Source organism: Aedes aegypti, chromosome 1 (genome assembly GCF_002204515.2).
Source record: "Aedes aegypti strain LVP_AGWG chromosome 1, AaegL5.0 Primary Assembly, whole genome shotgun sequence".
NCBI classification, from domain to species: domain Eukaryota; kingdom Metazoa; phylum Arthropoda; class Insecta; order Diptera; family Culicidae; genus Aedes; species Aedes aegypti.
The window spans coordinates 188977021-189000549 of NC_035107.1; the positions used below are offsets into that span (position 1 = coordinate 188977021).

A 23529-nucleotide genomic window follows, 5' to 3' on the forward strand; every position below is an offset into this window, starting at 1 on the left:
GAATTGCTTTTCCAAAACAGTTGAAAAATCGATTTCACAGCGTAATAAAAATAACATTTTTACGTGTCTCAAGGATCAAATTATGTGTCTCGTGTAGGATCAAATTATGTGTCTCGTGTTTGAGGTCACTGAATCTGATGCCGTTCTCAGAAATGTCCCAGCACGCGACAATTTTGATCTACAGGTCGCTGAAATTGCACAAAACATTGATTTTATTTATGTTTACATAAAATTTAAAGTATGATTTATCAAACTTGTTTGTGATATGATCCAGCAAGCATGCGAAATAGGACTTAAACTTTCATTTCAGATATTATTTGATTGAAATTGCACGAAATTTAGAATCAGTTTTTCAACATGCTTGCAGTCTCTATACAAAACTCTTCGTTTCTCTTATATGGCAAAATACTTTTCTAAATCACCAAAAAAAAAACGTTTGAGCATCAAAAGTATTATGAACATTGTTGATAAGTATGGTTATACACATGAAGTTTCAATTGTTTGGCAAATTAAGCAAATAAATTGCCATACAAGCTGGCAAACTTGCATGCAAGCTGGCTGATACTTTCAAATTTTGCATTTTTAACATCCAATAGCTCAAAAACTAGACGTGTTATTATAATTATGAATGCGGCAATGGATTCAGAAACCCTTAATTAAGTAAAAAGCGGTGTTTTGATACTTGAGACAAAAACTTGTTTCGCACTGTTTTCGTTAAATTTCACGAAGTTATCACGATTTTGAGGCAAATATGACCTGAATTTGAGATCCATGTCACCCGCATAAACAAAAAAAAAAAAAACTGGAAAAAACGGAAATCATATCACTACAAAAAAGTTACAGCACTTCAATGTGCGCTGGGGTCAAATAGACCCCAGAACACAGGCAACTGGTTAATGGAGGAAAGTACACGATTTCTCTTTAGAGTGGGATGAACTTTTACGCGTGAACTGTAAAACGTCGTTGGAAGAAAATCATCAGTTTCTTTCAGACAGCCGAACAATCTTCCGTCAAGGTGGGATTTCCTCCGGCTAAGCTTAGTTAAATTTATATTTGTTTATAAACAAGATCGTCACTTAGTGTTTCTGCCGGGAGATAGCCTTCATGGTCGGGTTCAAACGAGATAGATTGTCAGTCATACCGGGAACGGCAATCAGTGAGGATGCGAAGTTTAATCTCTCAGTTGATAATATGTGCCCTGTTCGTCATAGAGACGCACCAATTGCTTCCGATTTGGGGTGTTGTGACAAATTGTACCATTCCAAATGAGTCCGAAATGGGCGAGTGCGAACTTCCCGCGGATTGTCCGGCTTTTCAAGACATTAACGATGTGAACAGCATTGGAAATGTGAGCCGGTTGAGTTTCGTGAGTCAACTTCAGTGTTCGGGGTTGGCAGACGGGAAGATTTGCTGCCCCCGAAGAGGATCGTACGCCAATCCGTGGATAAGCATGACAAATATAACGAAGAGAGTGCGGAATAAGCCCGTTTCAGTGAGTCAACGAGTTGGGATCCGTGTTGAAGTTCCATGTGGCGAACCGGACTACGAAGTGCAGGTCAATAGCGGGGAAATTGCCAAAATTGACGACTTTCCTTGGATGGCTATGTTGATCTACGAAAAAGCAATGAATCCTGTGACTCCCGGTTGCGGAGGGGCGTTGATCAGTAGATCTTTTGTCATTACGGCAGCACACTGCTTAACGGGACCTATCGTACACAAGAAAGGCGCCTTGTAAGTTCAATAGGGTTTAACTTTATAATCAGTCATATTTTGTTGTAGTTTGGAGCTAAACCAAACTGTTCATTTTAAAAAATGCACACCTTGTGCAAGCTACGTGCTTTTAATTTATTAACTAAGTATCAATTAATTTTCTGTACATTATTCGACTAACATTGTGCGATGTTGCGGGAATAAAATAAAACATAAAAATAATTATACTCATAGGGATAGGCCAAAATATTTACAAAAGTATTTTTCTTTAAGGTTATGAAATTCAAAAATTGTAAGAGATTGGGTAATACACTTTTTTCAAAAAGTGCTTTATTCCAATAGCATTATCAATAAGAAGCGCTCTGAAGAAAAATATCTTGTGTTTTGGTGCAATGGTTTTTATTACATAATCACTATTTGAACCCATCTTTCAGAAGAATAAGTATTTAAATAAAAAGGGAGCAGAAATGAGCGGAATATTTTTACTAATATGGCCTTAATATGAAAAACTTTCTACACCTAGTTGCTTATCTAACCATAAAAAGGCTTGGGCGGCTTTCATTTTTTTTTTGCTCATATCTTTTGACTCAATTGATCCATTCTCAAAATTTTAACAGTTTTGTGTAAGGCATTAGTTGCACCACCAAATACACCCACAAATACTTGGATACCGGTGACCAATCCGGATACATGCAAGGAAATGTACTATACACCTTGCATTCCACCAGTGATTCTTGGTAAAATTTCAATGTATTTATGTGATAGTATATGAATATAGTATGAATCTAGTCTTGCGAGTTCTTATGCCATTATTCGAAACATCAAATTACACTGTTTCAGCAAATTGAAAGTTTTCGAAGTAAAGTTGGAACATTCTAGACGTAAAGGGGCCATTTTGGGTTTTGTTCAGTAGCATCAGTATTTGGTTTAATTCATATTCTTAACAAATTGGCACATAAATGAAAACTTGAAAAAATTCTTATCACGAGATATATCAAATCCAATTCACTTTCCAACCTTGGATGCGACATTACAGCTTTTACATTACATTACAGCTTCTGGTGCACCTTGTTCCAACTGGATTTGGTACGTGGTTGTTGTCCGGCATTCTTACAACATGCACTGCCTAGCGTATCATTCCAGCTTTGACCACCTTCAGAATACTAGATTCATCGTAGTGTTTGGTGAGCTCGTGGTTCATTCTTCTCCGTCACACATCGTTTTTCTGCACGCCGCCGAATATCGTTCTAAGTACTCGGCGTTCGAAATACCCAAGAGCTTGAAGGTCCTCCTTAAGCATAATCTACGTTTGATACTACTGGTCGCTAATAAGACCATTTGTACATGGTGAATTTTGTGCGGGGGCGATTCTTTCTCAAAAAAGCCGATTCTGAAGCCCATAGTAGGCTCGAATTCCACAGATTATGCATCTTCGTATTTCTCGACTAACGTTGTTGTCAGTCATCAGCAAGGATTCGAGGTAAACGAACTCATCCATAACCTCAAAAATCTCCCGGTATATTGTGGCACTGCTTCGTAGGCGAAAACCGGTCGCGCTCACTACAGTCCGATTTTGTTGCTTCGCGATTCACCGTTTCAAATTGTCTACAAATCGGAATCATCCTGGTGATCACATATACTGCCTCCGACGATATTGTTATGTATGCGCTTGCTAATATCATGGCCATGAGCTTGTCCCGATCGCGCTTGGTTTGCAGCGCTCAACCCCTGGCCGGAACTTTGTATCTCAGTACCGACGAAGATACGCTAGCCAGAAGACGTCTCCTACTGCTTCTCGGACCATGAGCGTTCGGTATGATCCTTGTAAGTGCCTTGGTCGCCTTTGCCGTGCATAGTCGACATGGCTGTTGAAGTTTAACCGATCGTCTATCATTACGCCTAGATGTCTAAGCAACCGCCGAGATGCATGTCTCCCTACAATAATCTCAGTTTGTTGAACTGCTTTTCGATTGCTGACTAGTAGCACCTCCGTTTTGTGGCGGACTATCTTCAGCTTGACTTCATTCATCCAGTTCTCGACCATGCTCATTGCCTCCGTGGCTAGCACTTCCACTTCCTCCAGCGTTTCGCCTATTACTGTTAGGACGACGTCATTAGCATACCAACCATCTCGACGCCCATGGGTAACTTAAATGATAGGATCCCGTCGTACATCCAATTTCACAGCGTCGGACCCAGTATTGAACTCAGTATTGGACCCTTGCGGAACTCTCGTCTTTACTCAAAACTCCTATCGGCCGGCGTCGGTTGCATACCCAGTAAACATAAAATCGTATACGATAGCATATATGAGTACAATTGTGTAGACGATATAAGTACATACGCCATTAGACTGCATGTAAAATGTACGTATATCGCCTCCACATTTGTACTCTTACATCCTTTTATATACGACCGTGTGTTTACTGCCCAGACAACCAGAAGTCGAATAACAATTTACGTAAAAAGTCGTTTACTTGTGGGAATTACATCACACCCGCACAACATGGTGAATGAAATCGTTTGGCTGATAAATTTCTCCGCATAGAACGTTATTTTCTGAGTCTATCTGTGCATTTTGTTTCGTTCCGTAAAAACGTACAAAGAAAGTCGAATCAATCCGTAGCGGCTGTCAAATTAACTTTGTTATCATAAACTTAGTCGTATAAGGTTACAGATTAGTTCGTAATAAAATCTGTACACTCGCATTGTATGTCAATATTCATCATTTAAATTATGCACATATATCGCCTCCACTTTTGGTACGCATAAGGCCTTCTGACGACATCTTATACGGAATCTTTGCACATACAAGCATCGCATAACATAAAAGGTGATTTCGTTATATGTACATTCTGGTTGTCTGGGTGGGTACACCATCACCCGATTATCGAAGTAGCTTCCGCATTCCATGCAGCGTTGTAACTATAGCCTCCCAACTGGCGCTATTTCCTTTCCGGAATCCGATCAGCCTTTCTGTGCTCGCTCTCCGTACATTTAGCCATCCTGTTTAGGATGACCCGTTCCAAGAGTTTTCCCAGTGTATTTAGCAAACATATAGACCTGTATGATGATGGATCACCAAGTGGTTTTCCTAGCTTCGGTAGCAGTACCAGCTTCTGGATCTTCCATATATCTGGGAAGTGGCTTTCGTCCAGGCATTTTTGCATCATCTTCCGGAACATATCCAAGTACGCTAGGATCGCAGCATCGGTATTCCCACCGGTCCGGGGGCCTTTCTCATCTTCGATGTTTTCACCGCTGCTACAAGCCCGTCATTGGATCCCTGGCGATCTTCGGCGTTTGCTCCTTCCTCGTCGATATACGGTGTGGGTGGCTACGGTGTCAGATCATGCGTTGGGAGGGAAATTTGCAATAACCCTCAGCTTTTCAGCACACGTTTCAACCGGCATTGATGGACCCTTGACCATCCGCCATAACCACTCGATAAACTTCCCCCAGGGGTTGGTGTCCGCTGCTCGTCACAGCTCCTTGTACTCGGACTTGCTCAGCGTTATCTCGCTTTTGAAAGCAGCTCTGGCTGCTTGGAATACGACCTTTCACTCCTCTTTGACTTCTACGGTCCTTGCTCCTTGTAACGCCTCCTGGCTTTAAGGCAAGCAGCACAGAGGGCGTTAAATGCCTCGTTATACTAGTACGCGGGACATCGATCGTTGCGGGGCTAGCGTTTTCGTGGCATCACATGCCCTTGCTATCGCTTTTGTCTGCCTTACCGCATTTAAGTTCAGGGCATCGCCGTCAGTGCGAAGTGCCTCAACGAAGAGATCTTTGTCGAAAGCCTTCGTTTTCCACTGCGGGTTGCCAATTGTGTTCCTCTGCACTGCCGTAGTGTTTCGCTGCCCAATCCTGTAGCGTATCGTCTGGTGATCAATGTGGGTGTACTCTTCGCTAACCCTCCATTTAATGTTGCCCGCCAGTAATGGGTTACAAAAAGTTAGGTCGATGATCGACTCCCGTCCGTCTTTCCGAAATGTGCTAACGATGCCTCTGTGGCACAATCGTACGTCTAGCTTTGCTAGAGCCTCCAGTAGGTTGTAATATCTGGCATTGGTTGCCCTCTCCACGACCCATGCATTGAAGTCACCACCAATCAGCACTGGTTTTAGATCAACTAGCTCGTCGGTCAACTCATCCAACATCCGACTAAATTCTCCGAGCGTCCATCTTATAGGCGCGTAGCTGCTGCAAAAGTAGGTTCCTGGATACCCGTCACTCGTATCGTTACTGAGCTTGTGCTATCCGTCATCCAATTGGCGATATTGAATGGTACTGGATACGGTTCAGTTATTATCGCAACGTCGCACTTAGTTTCTGTATTCGACTTCCACAACAGTTGCTGTGCGGTGTCGCAGTGATTCAGGTTGATTTGTGTTACCTCCGTTGCTGATGGGCTGCGATCGCCTTTTGGTACGCACGGCACTTAAAGCTGTCAGTCAAATGGGTTTTTCCTTCTTCCGGTGAGCAGAGTAAGTGACATCTTTCTCCACATCTCCTGCACAGTTCGGTCCTGTCCGGAACTTTACAGTTCGCCGCCGGATGTCCAAAGTCCATACACATGAAGCATCATATTGGTGGCCTATCTGCTCGTGTCCTAGTGGGCATATCGACCAGACAATTGTCATCTTGCCTTTCTGCACCAGTTTGTCAACTGATAGCCGAATCGTCGCTGACAGTGTGCCGTCGTACAACTTCCTCAGACGGATTGCCATGGCTTCCTCTTGAAGCCTGCATTGCCCACGCAGGTCCTCACTCACCTCGTCCACGGTTGTCATCACGTCTAAATATATGTACTCAACAACTGCATCCTGAGTAAGTGCTCTTACGTCCGCCTCGTTCACCAAAGATTTCGCGACCAGCTCCTGATAAGCCGAGCTCTTGGTTGCTGGGTCGTTCTTCAGGTCAAACAGCATCTCCTTTTTCTTGAGGTGTCGTGTTCTTCTTCTTCTTCTTTCTGGCGTTACGTCCCCACTGGGACAGAGCCTGCTTCTCAGATTAGTGTTCTTATGAGCATTTCCACAGTTATTAACTGAGAGCTTTCTTTGCCGATTGACCATTTTTGCATGTGTATATCGTGTGGCAGGTACAAAGATAATCTATGCCCTGGGAATCGAGAAAATTTCCTTTACGAAACGATCCTCGACCAGCGGGATTCGAACCCACGACCCTCAGCATGGTCTTGCTGAATAGCTGCGCGTTTACCGCTACGGCTATCTGGCGTCGTGTTGTAACCACGTTTTCTTCAAGGTCCTTCAGGATCAGATCATTCTCAACTTTTAGAAGGAAATATGTGTACGTTGTTTGTTCGTTTGCCTTAACAAGCATGGCATCCCCTTTCGACCACTTACGCTGCGGGCGCCTCTTGGCTTTCTTCTTCTCGTTCTTCTCATTCACCACCTTCTCTTCAGTTTCATTTCTTATCTTTGGTGTTGACAACGGTTTGCCATCCGTCTTCGTTTCCGTTCTTATTCGGCACACATTTCCCTTGCCCATGGAGCTGCTTTTTAGGGACTTCCTTTTTTCCTGGTGATTCTTCGCTCGCTTCTTCATAGGTTTGTCACCTAGTATCTTCGGGGTCCTAAGCTTGTCAGTAGTTGCTTGCTCCGCAAACTTTTTCAGCGCCTGTTCGGCAAGCTCTGCTTTCATCCTAAGCGCATTCTGCTTGTTCATGGCAGCGTTGTCAGAGGATTTGATGCTCAGCTTTCTCTTGATAGCGATATGCACATTGTGCCGGTCCTTGACGAACTAGATGAGTTCATTGACCTTATTCTTCACTTCCGTCAACCTCGAGTATTCAAGTATTTTCATGAGCAGCGTTGTTGTACGATTTCAGTGTGAACACTGGATTATGAATCCCTAATTATTCTTGTTATTCTTATATCTCACATTGCTTCAAGCTACTGCTACACGTCGGTAGATTCGTGACATCTTACCGCTTTTCTAGAACGCGCCTGCGTCCTCGACTACTGCTGTGTTGAACTCCAGTGTAACTGCATTGTTTTGGAAATACAGTCATAGCTTGTTATAATGAAATCGCAAGGGACCGTCGTAATAGAGAAATGTCACTATAGAGAATAGCTATAACATCAAAATATTTTTCAAGGGACCTAAAAATGTCGTTATAAAGAGCTTTTGTCGTTATTAAAGTTGTCGTTATAACGAGCTTTTACTGTACTCCATTTTAGTGGCCCTCTAAGCCGCTATCCTCGCCCGTCATGAGTAGTCGCCTTCGTGATCCCGTGGTGATGTATGCAAGCAGTGATGAGTGATATGCAGAGGCACGTGATCGGCTGGTGGTCGATCAATTGGAAAATGTGAAAGTTGAGGCTCAAAGGCCGGTTCTTCAACTTCAGTATAATAAACATGTACAGCCCTAACTCCGAAAGCACTGATGATAGCAAGGACGCATTATACGCGCAGCTCGAATGCGAGTACGACAGCTGCTCAAGCCACGACGTCAAAATTATAATAGGAAAACTAAACGCTCAGGTTGACCAGGATGAGGATTCAGACCGACTATTGAAAAGTTCAGCGCTCACCGGCTGACGAAGGAAAACGGTTTACGACTAATTGATTTTGCCGCCTCCAACGCATTTGTAGCACCTACTTCCAGCATTGCCTTCCATACCGATACACCTGGAGATCACCACAGCAGACAGAATCACAAATCGACCACGTTCTGATTGATGGACGGCACTTCTCCGAATTTATCGACGTCAGGACCTATCGTGACGCTTACATCGACTCTGACTACTATCTGGTGATGGTTAACTGCGTCTAGAACTCTATGTTGTTAACAGCGTACGGTACCGACGGCCGCCTCAGTATGACTTAGGCAACCGGATGTCGTAACTGCATACGCGCAGCATCTCGAGGCTGAATTACAGGAAGAGGGGAGCTGGATGAAGCTCCACTTTAGGACGGTGAAAGCAGCCATCAACGACGCAGCTGAAAGCAACGTCGGGTACGTGGCACGGAGTCGGCGGAACGATTGGTTAGACGAGGAATGACAGCAGATTCTGGAGGAGAAGAATGCAGCGTAGGCGGTCATGCCGCAGCAAGGGACCCGGCAGAACGTAGAACGTTATACACGGAAGCGAGAGACGGAGTGCGATGAGATAGAACAGCTGTGCAAGTTCGTTTGAATCCCGCCGGGGACTACAACAAGGTGATGAACTTTTGTGCCTGTTGTTCAATATGCGCTACTAGGTTTTATGCGGAGAGCCGGGCTTAACAGTCGGTGTACGATTTTCAGATTTCGAGATGCAGTCAATTTGTTTACTTCGCGGATAATATGGACACTGTCTGTCGAACATTTGAAAACGTAGCAGACCTGAACACCTGCCTGAAACGCTGAGCAGCAAGAGTTGAACTGGTGGTGAATGCGTCTAAGACAAAGTACAGTCACCCCACAGTTATGGATAGCACACAGATATGGATCAAAGTTGGCTTAAAAGGAAAATATCTCATCAAATAGAGTTGCAATTACGTAGAACACATTTTATCTACGTGAACCATACATCTGAACAGCATTGCAATCAATCATAACATCTTCTAGCATATTTTATTCTTCCGTATGAAATAAAATGCTATCCGTATTCATAGAATCGTTGATTCATAACTGTGGGGCATTGAAACCCGTACCACAGTTATGAATCAGCGATAAGACGATTTGGAAAGAAACGCCGAAACGTATACTTTCACTAACACACCATTCATTTACCTCACAGATAAATTGCTTTTATAGTGTTTTGATCCATAATATGAGTCGATTTGATCCATAATAAGGACCCTCCTGTTCCACTGATCCACATCTGTGGGATGGACAACGTTTGAAATTTCTATCGAAATCGACACTTTTTCGTAAGAAAGTGCGATTTTTTAAGTGTATTCTGGAAAACAACCATATTCGGCATTGCCAGGCATGTAATTTTGTTTTGTACAAGGTCACCATGATTTGTAATCAAATTTTATTTAAAAAAATGACCCTTAGCTGATCCATAACTGTGGGGTGACTGTACATGTTAGTTTGTGGGGCCGAGCGCGAAAGGGCCCGCCCAGGTAGCAGTGTTACGATAGACGGGGATATGTTCGAGGTGGTCGACGAGTTCGTCTACCCTGGATCCTTTCTAACGGCTGAAAATAACGTTAGCCTCAAAATACAGAGTCGCATCATCGGTGGAAGTCGGGCCTACTATGGCCTTCACAAGAAGCTGCGGTTAAAAAAGATTCACAACCGCACCAAATGCACCATGTACAAAACGCTAAAAAGACCGGTAGTCCTGTACGGGCATGAAATGTGGACGATGCTCGAGAAGGACCTACAAGCAATTGGAGTTTTCGAACGTCGGGTGCTTACTTAAGACGATCTTTGGCGATGTGCAGGAAAACGGTGTGTGGTGACGAAAGATGAACCACGAGCTCGCCCAACTCTACGGTGAACCCAGTATCCAGAAGGTGGCCAAAGCTGGAAGGATACGATGGGCAGGGCATGTTGCAAGAATGCCGGACAGCAACCCTGCGAAGAAGGCGTGGAACGCAGCGAGCTAGGTAGGCGAATCAAGTGCGCATCAATTTGGCGAGCAGAGCAGAACGAAGGATGGAGAGATGCGGCCACGAACCAATATTGTGGCATAAAATTGTTGATTCAGTGGTATCTGTATAGATGGTACCGTAAATTCGGGTGAAATTGATCACTTTTCACAGTTTTTCTTGTCTGATTTCTATGATGTTGAGAATGCCAAACAACTGAATGCAGGAAAACAAGTATGAAGGTGAGCCTCATTGACTCAAGTAACGACATTTTCTAACAAATGTAATATTAGTGCTAAAAAATATGTCTAAAATAAAAAATCGGGCTATCTCATTTCGGGGTGAAATTGATCACTTATCAATGCCATTATTGTTAGTTTTCAAAACAACTTTACATAATAAATGTGAGCTCCCTGAATCCGAATATGTTTGCCAAATTCTTAACAATACAATATTTATAGAAATGATGAATGTTTTAATTTCAAGAATAACGCAGAAAACGCCTAAATGTATGCAATTTTCTAAGGAATTTCCTAATATATAACAGAAATTCAATTATTTCAACCAAATCAACGAATTGGTACGAGTTTTGATTATGAAATCTAGTTTGGGAAAAATCTTAAGTATCCTCACAAACTTTCAGGATTATACCATGTCCAAATCCTTGCCTAGTGCTAGAAGTTTATTGATGTTTGTCAACACTGCACCGCACAAGATTTTGAAATTTTACATTATTTCCATAAAAATGAACAATTTTGAACGCAAAAAACTTCACGACACTCAATTTGGACATACTTACGACGAACAACGTTCATTCACTGCAGGTTACATTGATATTTGTGCTCCATTAGGAAGAAATAAAATCGAGTGACACAGTGATCAATTTCACCCTACTGATCAATTTCACCCGAATTTACGGTAACTAAATAAATGAAATGACGAAAAATCCCTAGCTCCTGAGCCGCTTTAGTTTTATAACTTAGAACACTTCCACACGGCACATTTCTTCTTCTTCTTTGTGGTGTGACGTCCCAACTAGTACAGAGCCTGCTTCATTGCTAAGTGTTAAGCAGTTACACAGTTATTAACTGAGATCTTTGTCAATTTATAGTTTTTGCACGATAAACTGAAGTAAGTACGAAGGTACTCTATTCCCTGGTAAATCGAGAATATTTCCAAACCGATAAGATCCAAGATCGGTGATATTTGAGTCTGCTACCCTCAGCTTAGTCTTGCTAAATATCTGCGCGTTTACCGATACGATTATCTGGGCTTTCTTTGAATTCATGAATATTTTATTATGATCCAAGGCGCATTTTCCTCCAAATCTGTTTGTGTTTCTAAACTATGATCATTTCATTTTTTTTCAGGAAGATTGTCCGCGTAGGCGAGTACGACATTCACAATGATCCGGACTGCGTTGTAGATGGTCAATACGCCGACTGCACTGATGGAATAATAGATGTGAAGCCAAAACGCATCATCGTTCACCCGGACTACAAAGCGGACAGCGTTAGTCAACATCATGATATTGGTCTGATTGAGTTGGATCAACCGGTCGAGTTTACAACTTTCATCCGCCACATTTGCTTGCCAGACAAGGGCAGTGGAAAAATAGCTACCAAGTTTAGCGTTTGCGGTTGGGGTCGAACGGACTTCTTCAGCAGAGGCAAAGGCACTAATGTTCCAAGTCCGATAAAATTGAAAACGTCACTTCCTTACTTCGACCACGGAAAATGCTCGGAAATCTATCAACAACAACGGCTTCAGCTGATCAACGGGCAAATTTGCGCAGGAGGGCGCAATGCTCGTGATACCTGCTCCGGAGACAGCGGATCTCCGTTGATGTCCTTCGACACGAAGAAAGCAGCTTGGATCTTATCTGGATTGGTAAGTATGGGTCCACAAAATTGTGGAACTGTTGGCAAACCGGGAATTTACACCAATGTCAACGAATATGTGCCATGGATAAAATCAAATGCTCATTTGTAGTACTTTATATTTATTTAGTGCAAAACAATAAATGAAATAAGGTATAAACCATTTGATTGATTGTCATTTCTCTTTCGACTCCTTGCAAGCATCTCCGATACCGTGGGGTGGAGATGAGCCGAAACATTATTGGAAATATCACAGCAAATATTAGGAAATCTAAAGTATAGTTTTGGTTATGTTTCATTTTCAGATGTTATAGCTCATTGACAAAAAAGAACACAGGGACAAGTAATTAAGTCTACATGAAATGAGCATGAGCATAGATGACCGTACAATTGGTAGTTGCTTTTCGTGATTGACCAGAACAATCGAGAGTTGCACAGAGATTTAATGAATGGGTATTAGCTTAGCATTCTCAATGTTCACAAATCGAGAGCTCAAAATTTCAAAGTCAATAACGGAGCCAGCCATGTCCTTACGGTCATCGGGGTAGGGAAATAATGTTAGGTAGACAACCATTTTTACTAGAAACTGAGTATACCTATGAATCTCCACAGTTGTCATGCAAAAGATTTAGGGTTAGTAGGATAAGGTAGAGATCTGGGGGCCACCAATGTATGGTGATGCGATACATGATATAATCACGCCTAACCGGCTTCGCGATATAATTTGACAATCACATTGTAATAACAAATTGTGACACTTTTTCACTACTATGCGAACGACGCGCGATAAGTTTGATCCTGCCCTTATCACCGCCCCCTTAGGATCAAACACGACTCAATGATTGATTCTCCATAAACTACCTTCAAACGCCTTTTCAAATTGTCTATTAAACTTCTCTTGAAAATGTTTCATATGCGGATTTATGGTATATTTTGACCTTAAATTTTAAACAAGCGCACAAAAACCAGTGTATTGTCCTATTTCAGTTCTGTTTGGATTCAATTAACAATTTTCTGGGAGATCCGTATTTGGTCTCTGCAGCCAAAGGAAACCTATAACATCTGGAAAAAGTCCCTAAATTTAAGGTGAAGATGAATCGAAGCCAAACCTCAAATTTTCAAGAGCACGGATCTGGAGAACCAAACATCCGTTTAAGCTGAGAACTTAATCGATTGGTCACTCGCTGGTGGTGATCAATCGATTAAGTTTTCAGCTCAAACGGGTGTTCGGTTCTCCAGATTCGTGCTCTTGAAAATTTGAGGATTGGCTTCGATTCATCCCCACCTTAACGACCAGTAGTTTCATAGCCATTCTTCTTCTTCTTCTTCTCCTTCTTCTTCTTCTTCTTCTTGGCGTTACGTTCGTCTTTTATAACGAGTTATAACTGAATTTTCAACGATAATGGATGTAAACTGCCTAATTGCATTCACACACCAAAAAAATCTTAGATTTACACGTAACGTAATTTTAGCTTCAATCATGCAAAGCCATTTCTCATGTCTTATTCAGTGATAAAACCCATAAACACATCTATTATATCCAACATTGTTACCAAAATCCTTAATATTGAACGTGAAACGTCTTCTCTCAAAGAATGTTACATGCAAAACGGCTCGGTTTACATGATTTTCACACTGAAAATTCAATCATAAATAATGCACATGACATGAAAAGCCGTCAATCCATCCATGTGCATTATTTATGACAGAATATTCAGCGTAAACCAAGAATTCTTGTTTGCAATTTCACTTTCAAGATGCAAGAAAGCATCCAACATTGGCGAATGTTGGATGTAAGATCATGAAATGTTTCAGTTTTACTTAAGATTGCAAGCATTTTAGAATGCAATGAGACAGTTTACATTATTTATCGTTGAATATTCAGTTATTATTCGTTTTACATGATTATTTTAAAAATTTATGAGCCATGTAAATTTGACATTTTTTTGCTGTGCATGAATGCTTACACCGGTGCAAAACTGAGAAACGAGTCTCAAGCGGAATCACCCAACCGGCTGTCCGGAAAGCACGTCTCACCTTACCAAGAGCTGGATGTAAAAGGAGGACGACTAGACATGATTGCACTGTGAATCCGTGCTCGACAGGTCACTCACACTCAAATAACATGATAATCCGTGCTGCCGTTCTACGAGTGTGTTCTGCTTCTATTATCATTATCATCATCAATGATGTTGTGTAATTGGTCGTGCCACACAACACCCTTGAGTGAAAATGCTCTCTGGACGGCTTATGGATAGAAGGTCGAAAGACAAAACGTCGAACAGACAAAAGATCGAAAACGATTAGCATGGTGAGAAAGTTTTCCTTTTTTGAAAAAAGATTTTCGACCTTTTGTCCTTTTATTTGTACTTCGAAGTTTTGTCCTTTCGAGCTTTTTTCTTTCGATTCTCTATCCTTTCAACATTTTAATCTTTTGTAATTGATGCCTATGGACTCTCTTAGAATAAGTGACATGTTTCTTTTCGATCTGGTGCAGTCAGTTTAATCTAAGATGGCGTCGAAACAGCCAGCAACTTCGCGAGCATGTTGTACAGCTTTACGGTTTTATTGCGAATCTTTACTTACATCCGAAGACTGACCAACAAGTTGCACGCCAGTGGCCCATGCGACGAGTTGTGCGGCAGCCGCCGAGGAAGTGAATCACTTTAAGGCTCGAGTTCTAGGCTGGACAGCGAGCATTATTGTTTAATCGATACAAATCATATCGTATAAAAATGTTCGTACCTGCATGTTTTCAAGTTGCAAGCGATTTAAATCGTTTTGACTGACCCACAACTCGGCGCATGATCGATCGGCGCGCAGCTTATTAGGTGGCAGGGTGGGTATACGGCTGCCAAGTACGTATAAAACTCTAATCATTTCTCACGTGGGCCAGCCCAAACAGCACAGGTCGAAAATGCGGGCCAAGCCAGGCATCAAACGCTTATGCTTTTCAACACTTAACCAACGGGACTTCTAGCAGTGTTGTTGTGAATCACACTTTTTCGGGTCCCTCAGTGCCCTAGTGTACAAAAATAATTGGCGAGCTAAGAATATGAAGCAGTTGACCACGAGGATCCGGAATTGCATGCGGAAGATGGACGTTAGTGCCGCCCAGCGCTCTTGTGAGCAGGTTTGGTAACCATCAGTTACGTCACTAATCGATGACAAACACCAAAAACAAATAATCAGCGTGTATAAGATCGATAAAGACATCATGATGAAACAAAGCCGTAAAAAGTCAACGAGCAATATTTTTGGTCACTCTTTGCGTCACCCCCTTTGCGAACCAACATAAGCTTCTATTCGTCGCCGAGCGCACAATTGCAGACATAAAGAGACATGTCTTTATTTTTTTTAACATTAAAATAAATGAAAATTTATAAAAAAAATAGAAATTTTTAAAAATTTTCATGCAATATTTTCATTTAATTTTTTTTTTCAGATTTTTCAATTTTGTCTGAAAAGTTGAAATCTCAAGCTTTCATTCCATAAAAAAATATTGGAAATCGGTTGAGCTGTTTAAAAGTTATGATTTTTTTATAAATAAAAAATCTAATGCGCTGAGACCAACAGTGTGTGCCGATGAAAAATGACCGATTTGTTATTTTCAAAAAAATATATTTAAAAAAACTAAAACAACATACATCGCTGAAAATTCAAATCTTTCTTATGATATTTTTTGTATTATCCAGGAGTTTGCCTTCCAAAAACCCGTAAAGAATTCAAATTAAAAAAAAGAACTTGGGGAATTTTATTGTCAAAAACTGATTTTGGAACAATATCTAAGTAGTACCTAAGTGATTAATTCAAGTATTACATTACGAATAATACTTCGTTTTTGCATTTGTTATAATTTCATTAAAACATTCTTAATTAAATAATCAAGAATTGCCACAAGAATATCCTTCAGCAATTGTGCCAACCCTAATTTAATAATTTTAAAGTTATTACTCCTCGAATGGCATATCTGCTGGAAGTTACTTATTAAACTGAATTATTTAGAATTCTACCAGAAAGTACTATAGGGTTTCCGTAAAGCATTTGAATTCGAATACTATCCCACAATATTGACGAAATACTAATCATAATCCTTATAAAATATCATAAACATGTGAACATTCCAGCAGAAATTTGGATGTACTTAGACTTCTTGAGTCTGATACAGTCATCTCTCCCTTACTCGATATTGAAGGGACCATCGAGTTAGGGAGGTATCGAGTTACAGAACACAAAAACAGTGCAACTGCGTTCCAAGGGACCATTGAGTTAGCCATGAAAACCAATTTTTACTATGGTTCTCTAACTCGATATCGAGATACGGAATATCGAGTAAGGGAGAGTTAACTGTATATTGAATTGAATTTCATTGCATTTCAATAAAAGCTATAAGTATTTTTTTTTTGAATCTCAATAAAAGTTATTAGTTTGAGAAAATTTAACTTATATTCAACAAAAAATTAGGTTAAATCCAACATAAACTCCCAATGTTGTTAACAATTTTAACTATGTATGAAACACGAGTTGTACATTGTAGTTATGATTTTTTTGCTATTTCTCATCGTGAAACTGAAGTATGCAATGCGGGAATAGTCATTACGCAACGGAAACCAGTGATGTAATGATTCATTATGCAACATTTTTTAATTGCGCAACTGTTTTCAGTTTCGTAATGGATAATTACATGACAATTTTCAAAAATTTCAAATAATGGTGTATGCGTTTCTATATAATTTCTGATACCCTCAAGTGGTCTTCTACGAAATTGTAAAAAATGTTGTACGTAACTCGTTGCAGAACTCGATTTTACAGCACGAGTCGTAATTATCCTTTTACGACTCGTGCTGTAAAAATCATCATTCTGCAATATGTTCCGTAAACTACTATTATCTACACTTTCGGTGGCTGGTTTTATTTATCAAACTTGTTACAATTTGTTGATCGTGGACCGCTACAGATGGAATGTCTTTCTTCGCTTGCTATGATCGTGCTTCATTTTTTCATTCTTCATTTCTATTCCCACCACCAATGACAACATCTGAAATCCAATCAAGATAGTACTCCACGTTAGTGTAGATGCCAGGTTTGCCTTCCTGTCCACAGAATACCGCTCCTCTGCTCACGATGCCACTGAGGACCCAAACGTCGTACTTCCTATCATTGTGCATGAGTGGAGAACCACTGTCCCCTGCGCAGGAATCTTCTCCTTGATTTCCACCAGCGCAAATCTGTCCGGGTCCCAGCTGAAGATTCTGACTGCTATACGCATTGTTGCAAATCGAAGGCTTGAGGAAAGGTAGTTTGGTTTTCAGTTTCACTGGACTAGCGATTCCATGTAGATCGTGGACTGCAAAAAAAAATATTATCGAAACTTCTTTGACATAGAATTCCAGCATGAACACTTACAGAAATCCGTTCGACCCCATCCACACACCTCAAAAGTTCGCTTTCCCCCAGCATTGGAACCGGGAGATGTAGACGTTCCCGGTAGACAAATTGGTTGCAGAAAATCCGAAAAATCCACTTCATTTTCGATTTCAATCAGCCCAATATCGTGATATTGTTGGACGTCAGAGGGGTCGTAGTCCGGGTGCACTATGATAGATTTCGGAAGGACATCGAGTTTCTTCTCATTGCATTCCTCAAAGTTTCCGCTATCCGTTGGTATTACAATGCAATCTGGATCCGATAAAGTGTTGTACTCCCGAAGACGAACCATCTCGCTGAAAGAAATCGCCTATGATAAAAAAGGTTGGTCTGCTTAAAAGTAGGAGAAAGTTGTTCAAAGTGTCTCCTTGAAAAAGTTATTCGTTTTCTCTTAACCCTCTAATCCTTTTTGTAATCCCTAAATAGTACCATTTCAAACATAACATTCATTCATTACATATAGGTGTTCTGTGTTAAACAACACTATCATCCTAATTTGCTAAAACTAAATTATAAGGGTATGCGATATGGATTTTTTCCATGTCGATACGAAACGAAACGATACGCGGAATATCTTGTGCTGATAATGACGAAACGAAACGAAATTTAAAAATGTTTCGTGTAACTCGATACGAAATCAAATATCTCACGGAAATTTTCGAAACGAAACGAAATTTTTGGTTTTGTTTCGCGGAATACACGTTTAAGTTTTTTTTTCTTGTCAAAAGCTGGAAATTTGACCATAGGCATAAAAAACGTATTTTTAAATCCTCTACCATATGGAAACCTTAGTGTTGCTCAGCGGAATCCTTACATGTTTTGGTAAGACTCTTTTCTGTTTGTTTGAAATTTTCTTAATAACTTTATAAGGTTTCATTTCAACATATCTGACATTCACACAAGGCGTGTGAAACATGAGTGGGTTTAATTGAAATGTTACAACTAAGAAATGGGTCGAAAAGCAGTTACGAACATTTAAAACAATCTCAAAAATATTGAGAGGAGTCCAAAATTAATTTGATTTTTAGAAATGCCTTACAATTTTTTCAATCATGTGGATTTGATGTTATGCTAATATATACCATAAAACATGGAATAATGATATTCATTTTTTTTACTGTACTGTTTGCTTTGTGGCATGAATGAATGAGATAAGGGACACAAGTCGATAAGTGATCATGAAAACACTAAACTGAGAAGCAGACTCTGTCCCAGTTGGAACATAACGCTAGAAAGAAGAATAAAAATAAGTAGAACCGAGGAATCACTGGAATATTTGCTTTAGTATTTGCTGGAGTATTGAATTAAATTAAATTTTAAAGAATCCATCAACACATACCTAAGAATTCAATCAAGATAAATTTAAAAGAACTGCTAAAGTAATAAACTCCAAGAGATATTGCGGCAGCAGCTTAATCAGGATTGCCTGTTGGTGTTAATTTAGAAGTTCTTAATAAATTTTCTAGAAAAGCCTTGAATAAACTGTGAATTAATTCTTGGAGGGATCAAATTTGGACGAAAGCAAACTTTTAGAGTACCTAAACCTTGTAGAAAACACTGAAAGTATATCTATTATTTTGAAGAGCAAATACTGGAGAAATGATCCTATTCCAAAATCTGTGAAGGAATTTCTGGAATAATTAAGGATTGTTGATATTATCTCATTTTGAGATTCTTTGTTAAGAACTGACTACAAAATCACATTTTCACTAGCATAGCATAGAGGAACCGCAAATAAGGCTGACAAGTTCACCCATGTTCGTTCAGACAATCCGTCTTTCATTGAGCTAAATTTAATGTTTGGCTCATTTTTTTTCTCGGGATTTAGATGTTGCGCTTTTCCATTGTGAAATACCCTAGGTACCCCACCAAACTTGAATCTATATCCGGAACCAATTTTGATGGTGCATGCAATGCATGAATCAAATTTATAACTGATTTGGCGAAACTAGAGAATTTTGAAACTCGATGTCGGTATTGAAAAGGTTAAGACTTTTGCCTCGCGGCATTTGGCTTCTAATACTTGTAATAATATATTATCAATATTCGCATTTTTTTTTTAATTGGGGGTCGTGAGGAAATTATGTCACGTTATAAGAGGAGAGAGGAGTTGGTGGTGTGGTACAGCGTGAATAGACCTAGATTCACTTTTCGATAAAAAAATAATGTATGCATCTTCCTTGTTTAAGGTGAATATAAATCGAAGGCATACCTCAGAATTTTAAGAGCACATATCTAACGAACTCGACAGCGGTTCAAGCTGAACACTTGATCGATTGGTAATCGAGTAACCAATTGATAGAGTTTTCAGCTTGAATGGACGTCTGGTTCTTTAGATTTGTACTCTTGAAGATTTGAGGTGTGGCTTTGGATCACCCAAATCAACACGATTTTTTACGGCGACAGCGACAAACAATCGCTGCGATTTCGCTGCTACATGTAGGGTTTTATGACTTAAGCGAAGTATGCACTTCAACAGAAAAGTAATCGCCTATCTCGATGCGTGGGAAATTTCTTGCAAGAAATGCTCAAGAAAAGCATTTTTCTTTGATCGCAGTACGCAGTTGAAAAGAAATGTCAGTTCAAATGGAGCTCACTGTACGAAATTTCTTGACCATTTCTTGGGCAGAAATTTTTACTTTTCTTGAGCGGAACGGCATACTTAGCTTTAACAACGAAATCGCGGAGATCCTTAACTCATTGATGCGTGCTATGAGTTTTCTATTATATTCTCCTGCTGTTCTTATGCAGAATTAAAAGTGACGTCATAGCGGGAAGCAAGAGAGAGAACTAATGCGCGCATCAATAATCTGCCCCACCTGATCAAATCCAGAACATTAGGGACTCACGCTCCGCAGATTTTTTTGACATTTGTGTACAAACAATTTTTGCGATATATTAACGGATTTGCTCCAAAGGACACGCGATGTTCCCCGGAGGAAACCGTGGTTTTGCTCTCTTCATTCATATGGAAGATAACATTGCGGTAGTTCATCAAACGTAGTTGTTCCTTTCCTGGGCTATTCGCCGCGAGGAATTTAGGGCAAATGGGCGTTTTTGGAAACTTTACAATCTAAGATAAGACGATTCCTAAAGAAACGCCAAAACGTATGCTTTCACTAGCACACCATTTGTTTGCCTCGCAGATAATTTGCTGTTATAGTGTTCTGAGCCATGATATGAGTCGATTTGATCCATAATACGGACCCATTTTTGACTGTAGCTGCTAGGAGTAGAAGCAAACGCTTTGCTTTTTTTTTGTTCGAAATTAAACTCGAATTTCGCGAAATTCCGTTTTATTCCGTTTGTTTTCAATTTTCCGTGGAATTATTTTAACAATTTGGCGAAACGAAACGAAATAGCAAAATACAAATTTCGTCAGTGCGAGTTCCGTGGAATTCCGCGGAATTTCGTTTCGAAGCGTATTTGACGGAATCATTCGGTATTTCGCATACCCTTACTAAATTAAGCTTTTATTCACATTTTATTTAACAAGGGCAACTCACCTTATGTTGAATGGCTAAAAACCTCGCCTACTGTTGAACAGTCCGTGTATTCCTTATGGCATGTTAAACAATTGACGAGCATTTTGACCATCCAACAAATGGCGAACTACCCAACATGTTGCATTTAATTTGCCGTAGCAGCTCAGATGTTTAACAGGCGAGCTGATTTCTCCTACTTATAAGAGAAAAAACGCTTTCTGTTAACTTATCCTACCTTCGACATTCATAAATTGATTTTTGTTTGGAGTCAGATTTATACTAATAAGTTGGCTAAAAGTTGATTGAAAAGGAAGCTGGGGTCAGTCCAGAAATTACAAAAAAAAAAATACTTTCTAGGAACACGGCTCTGAAATTTTCAGAAATTTTGCCCTCCTTATACGGGATCACAAACAATCTTATCTTCTATGTATTAGTTTTTTTTTTGTTTTTGATGAGGATCAAAATGGGAACCTGAAAACACTTTAAGCTTCAGTTTGGTTTGAATTCGAACCCCGGAAAAGACTTTAAGTAGATAGCTAAACAACATTCATATACACACAGTGGTCCATTTCGCGTGTAGCTCGGGCCAGCTAAACAATGCGCAGCTGTTATTACAAACGTTCTGCTGATCACAGACCCTCCGCAACGGTGATGAACATCATGATAGAACAGAAGCGCAGCCCACGGAAATTCGTCAATCTCAGCTATTGGTCCACCGAATACTTTGCCCGGAAAAACCGGTCCACCACAAGAGTCGTAGCCTCCAATCCGAAGCAATGAATTTCCACGACGCACTCGTTTTCGGGGAAAGGTCACAGTCAATTCGGGAGTATCATAAGAGCCCCTGTTCGGACAACAAATTCTTGATTCTCCGTCTGTTGGACACTGTAATGCCTTTGCAAAACTCAATCTACTAACCGAACCAAGAGCGTCTCCAATTGTGATGTTTTGATACGCTGGGCAATCTTGTGGTCTAACACAAGTACCCCTTTCCGATTCGTGTGGAATAATGCAACTTTGATCCACTGCTTCGGTCACTGTAACACCAAAATAAGAAATAAATTAATCGCTCTGTACGAGTATAACGTTTTCAAATAGCAAAAAGGGTTCACCTTGATGTACAAAATTCCCCACAATCAGCACTAGTGTCACTGACAACCAAATTTGCGACATTTCTGCTCGAGGTATCAAACACGATTAAATGAGATGTCGCTTAAGATGAGCACAAACTGACTGGCATTACGAGGATTCCATTTACTAGCTGACCGGTCCTCACGAGAAGATGTCAAATAAAAATAATAATATATTCACATTTCCATACAGATGTAGCACTACTTATGATAAAATATTTTAAATAGTCTTCTCTCTATTAAGGATTATAGCAGATAACTTATGCACAGCTAAAACTGGAAAACATTGTATCTGCTGAAGTTATAATTAGGGCGAATGACTAGCTGACTAGCATTCTGAACTGAAAAAGTGTCACCTTTATTCGCATAAGAGATAATCAATGAAGAGTTATCGATCATATTGCTTGCACCAATCTAACTTATTTTTACTCTGAATGTAATATACGTCCTTAATGAAATCACTGCCGAGATGTGAGAATATTTGCATTCGTTGATAGACGCTGTGCCTGTGATTCATTTTTTGTTGGCTGAAATATAAATGGCACATTAGACAATCATATTTTCCCCTTCAATTACTATGTTTCCGGTTGAGAGTAAATGTGGCAACAATATATCCAAGCAATGTTTGAAGGCATGATTTTATTTCACAACAAGACACTGCCCATAACTTCATATCAGTCACATTCGACATTTTTGACAATTTCGAGTTAATACCGTGGAGAGTCATCTGTGATCTGTGAAACAAATTTCCTCAAGACTTATTTTCTGACCATTGACGATACGATATGAGCTATACAAAATTTCAGCCTCAAATAAGCACGTTTGAGTTCCTGGTAATTTTTAGAAATTTTAGTTTCTCTACATAGTTCCATAAAATGCACACTTGGTGTTCCATTTACTCAATGCCTACTTTTGTCGAATGTTACAATTATACAGTTAGAGTCTATAAACATTTTTCCATCTGGAAGAGTAAGATGAGATCAAAGTTCGAACGAAGAAAAGTTTAACACAATATCAATGCAAGTGCGGATCACAGGATCATTGAGGCACCCATGGGCCACAATTTTTACATGTTAATCAGACTATCAAGTTATGGAAAGCTGAGTGTAAATAATTTCAATTTAATTCATAGGGGAACCAGCTCCAATTCGGACCCTGATTTACTTCGGACCATCAAACACAGGCGCCACTGTAAAATTCTTTGTACGATTCTTTCCATCCAGCAAGTGGCGCGGATCTAACACAAGAATTTTGACACTTTTCAGCAATTGCGTTTGCTTTTCATATAAATTGGTTATCTTCCTGTCCTCCGGTGCTACTTCCAAGATTCTGTAATCAACAATAATT

The 23529-nt window shown here is 40.1% G+C and overlaps 2 protein-coding genes across 2 annotated transcripts; one reads left to right on the forward strand and one right to left on the reverse strand.

Annotated features, from left to right (window-relative positions):
* Positions 1-984: 984 nt before the first annotated feature.
* On the forward strand, positions 985-12303 carry LOC5579410 (serine protease easter). Its single transcript, XM_021855378.1, has 2 exons — positions 985-1731; positions 11631-12303. Exons 1-2 carry the CDS (start codon positions 1163-1165, stop codon positions 12250-12252), a joined length of 1191 nt encoding a protein of 396 aa, XP_021711070.1. The 5' UTR covers positions 985-1162; the 3' UTR covers positions 12253-12303.
* Positions 12304-17077: 4774 nt separating this feature from the next.
* Positions 17078-22657, reverse strand: LOC5578689 (serine protease easter). Its single transcript, XM_001657037.3, has 4 exons — positions 22165-22657; positions 21612-22089; positions 17547-17863; positions 17078-17487 (listed from the first exon to the last, which is right to left on the reverse strand). The coding sequence occupies exons 1-4, from the start codon at positions 22223-22225 to the stop codon at positions 17141-17143; spliced, it is 1203 nt and encodes a 400-aa protein (XP_001657087.2). The 5' UTR covers positions 22226-22657; the 3' UTR covers positions 17078-17140.
* Positions 22658-23529: the final 872 nt, after the last annotated feature.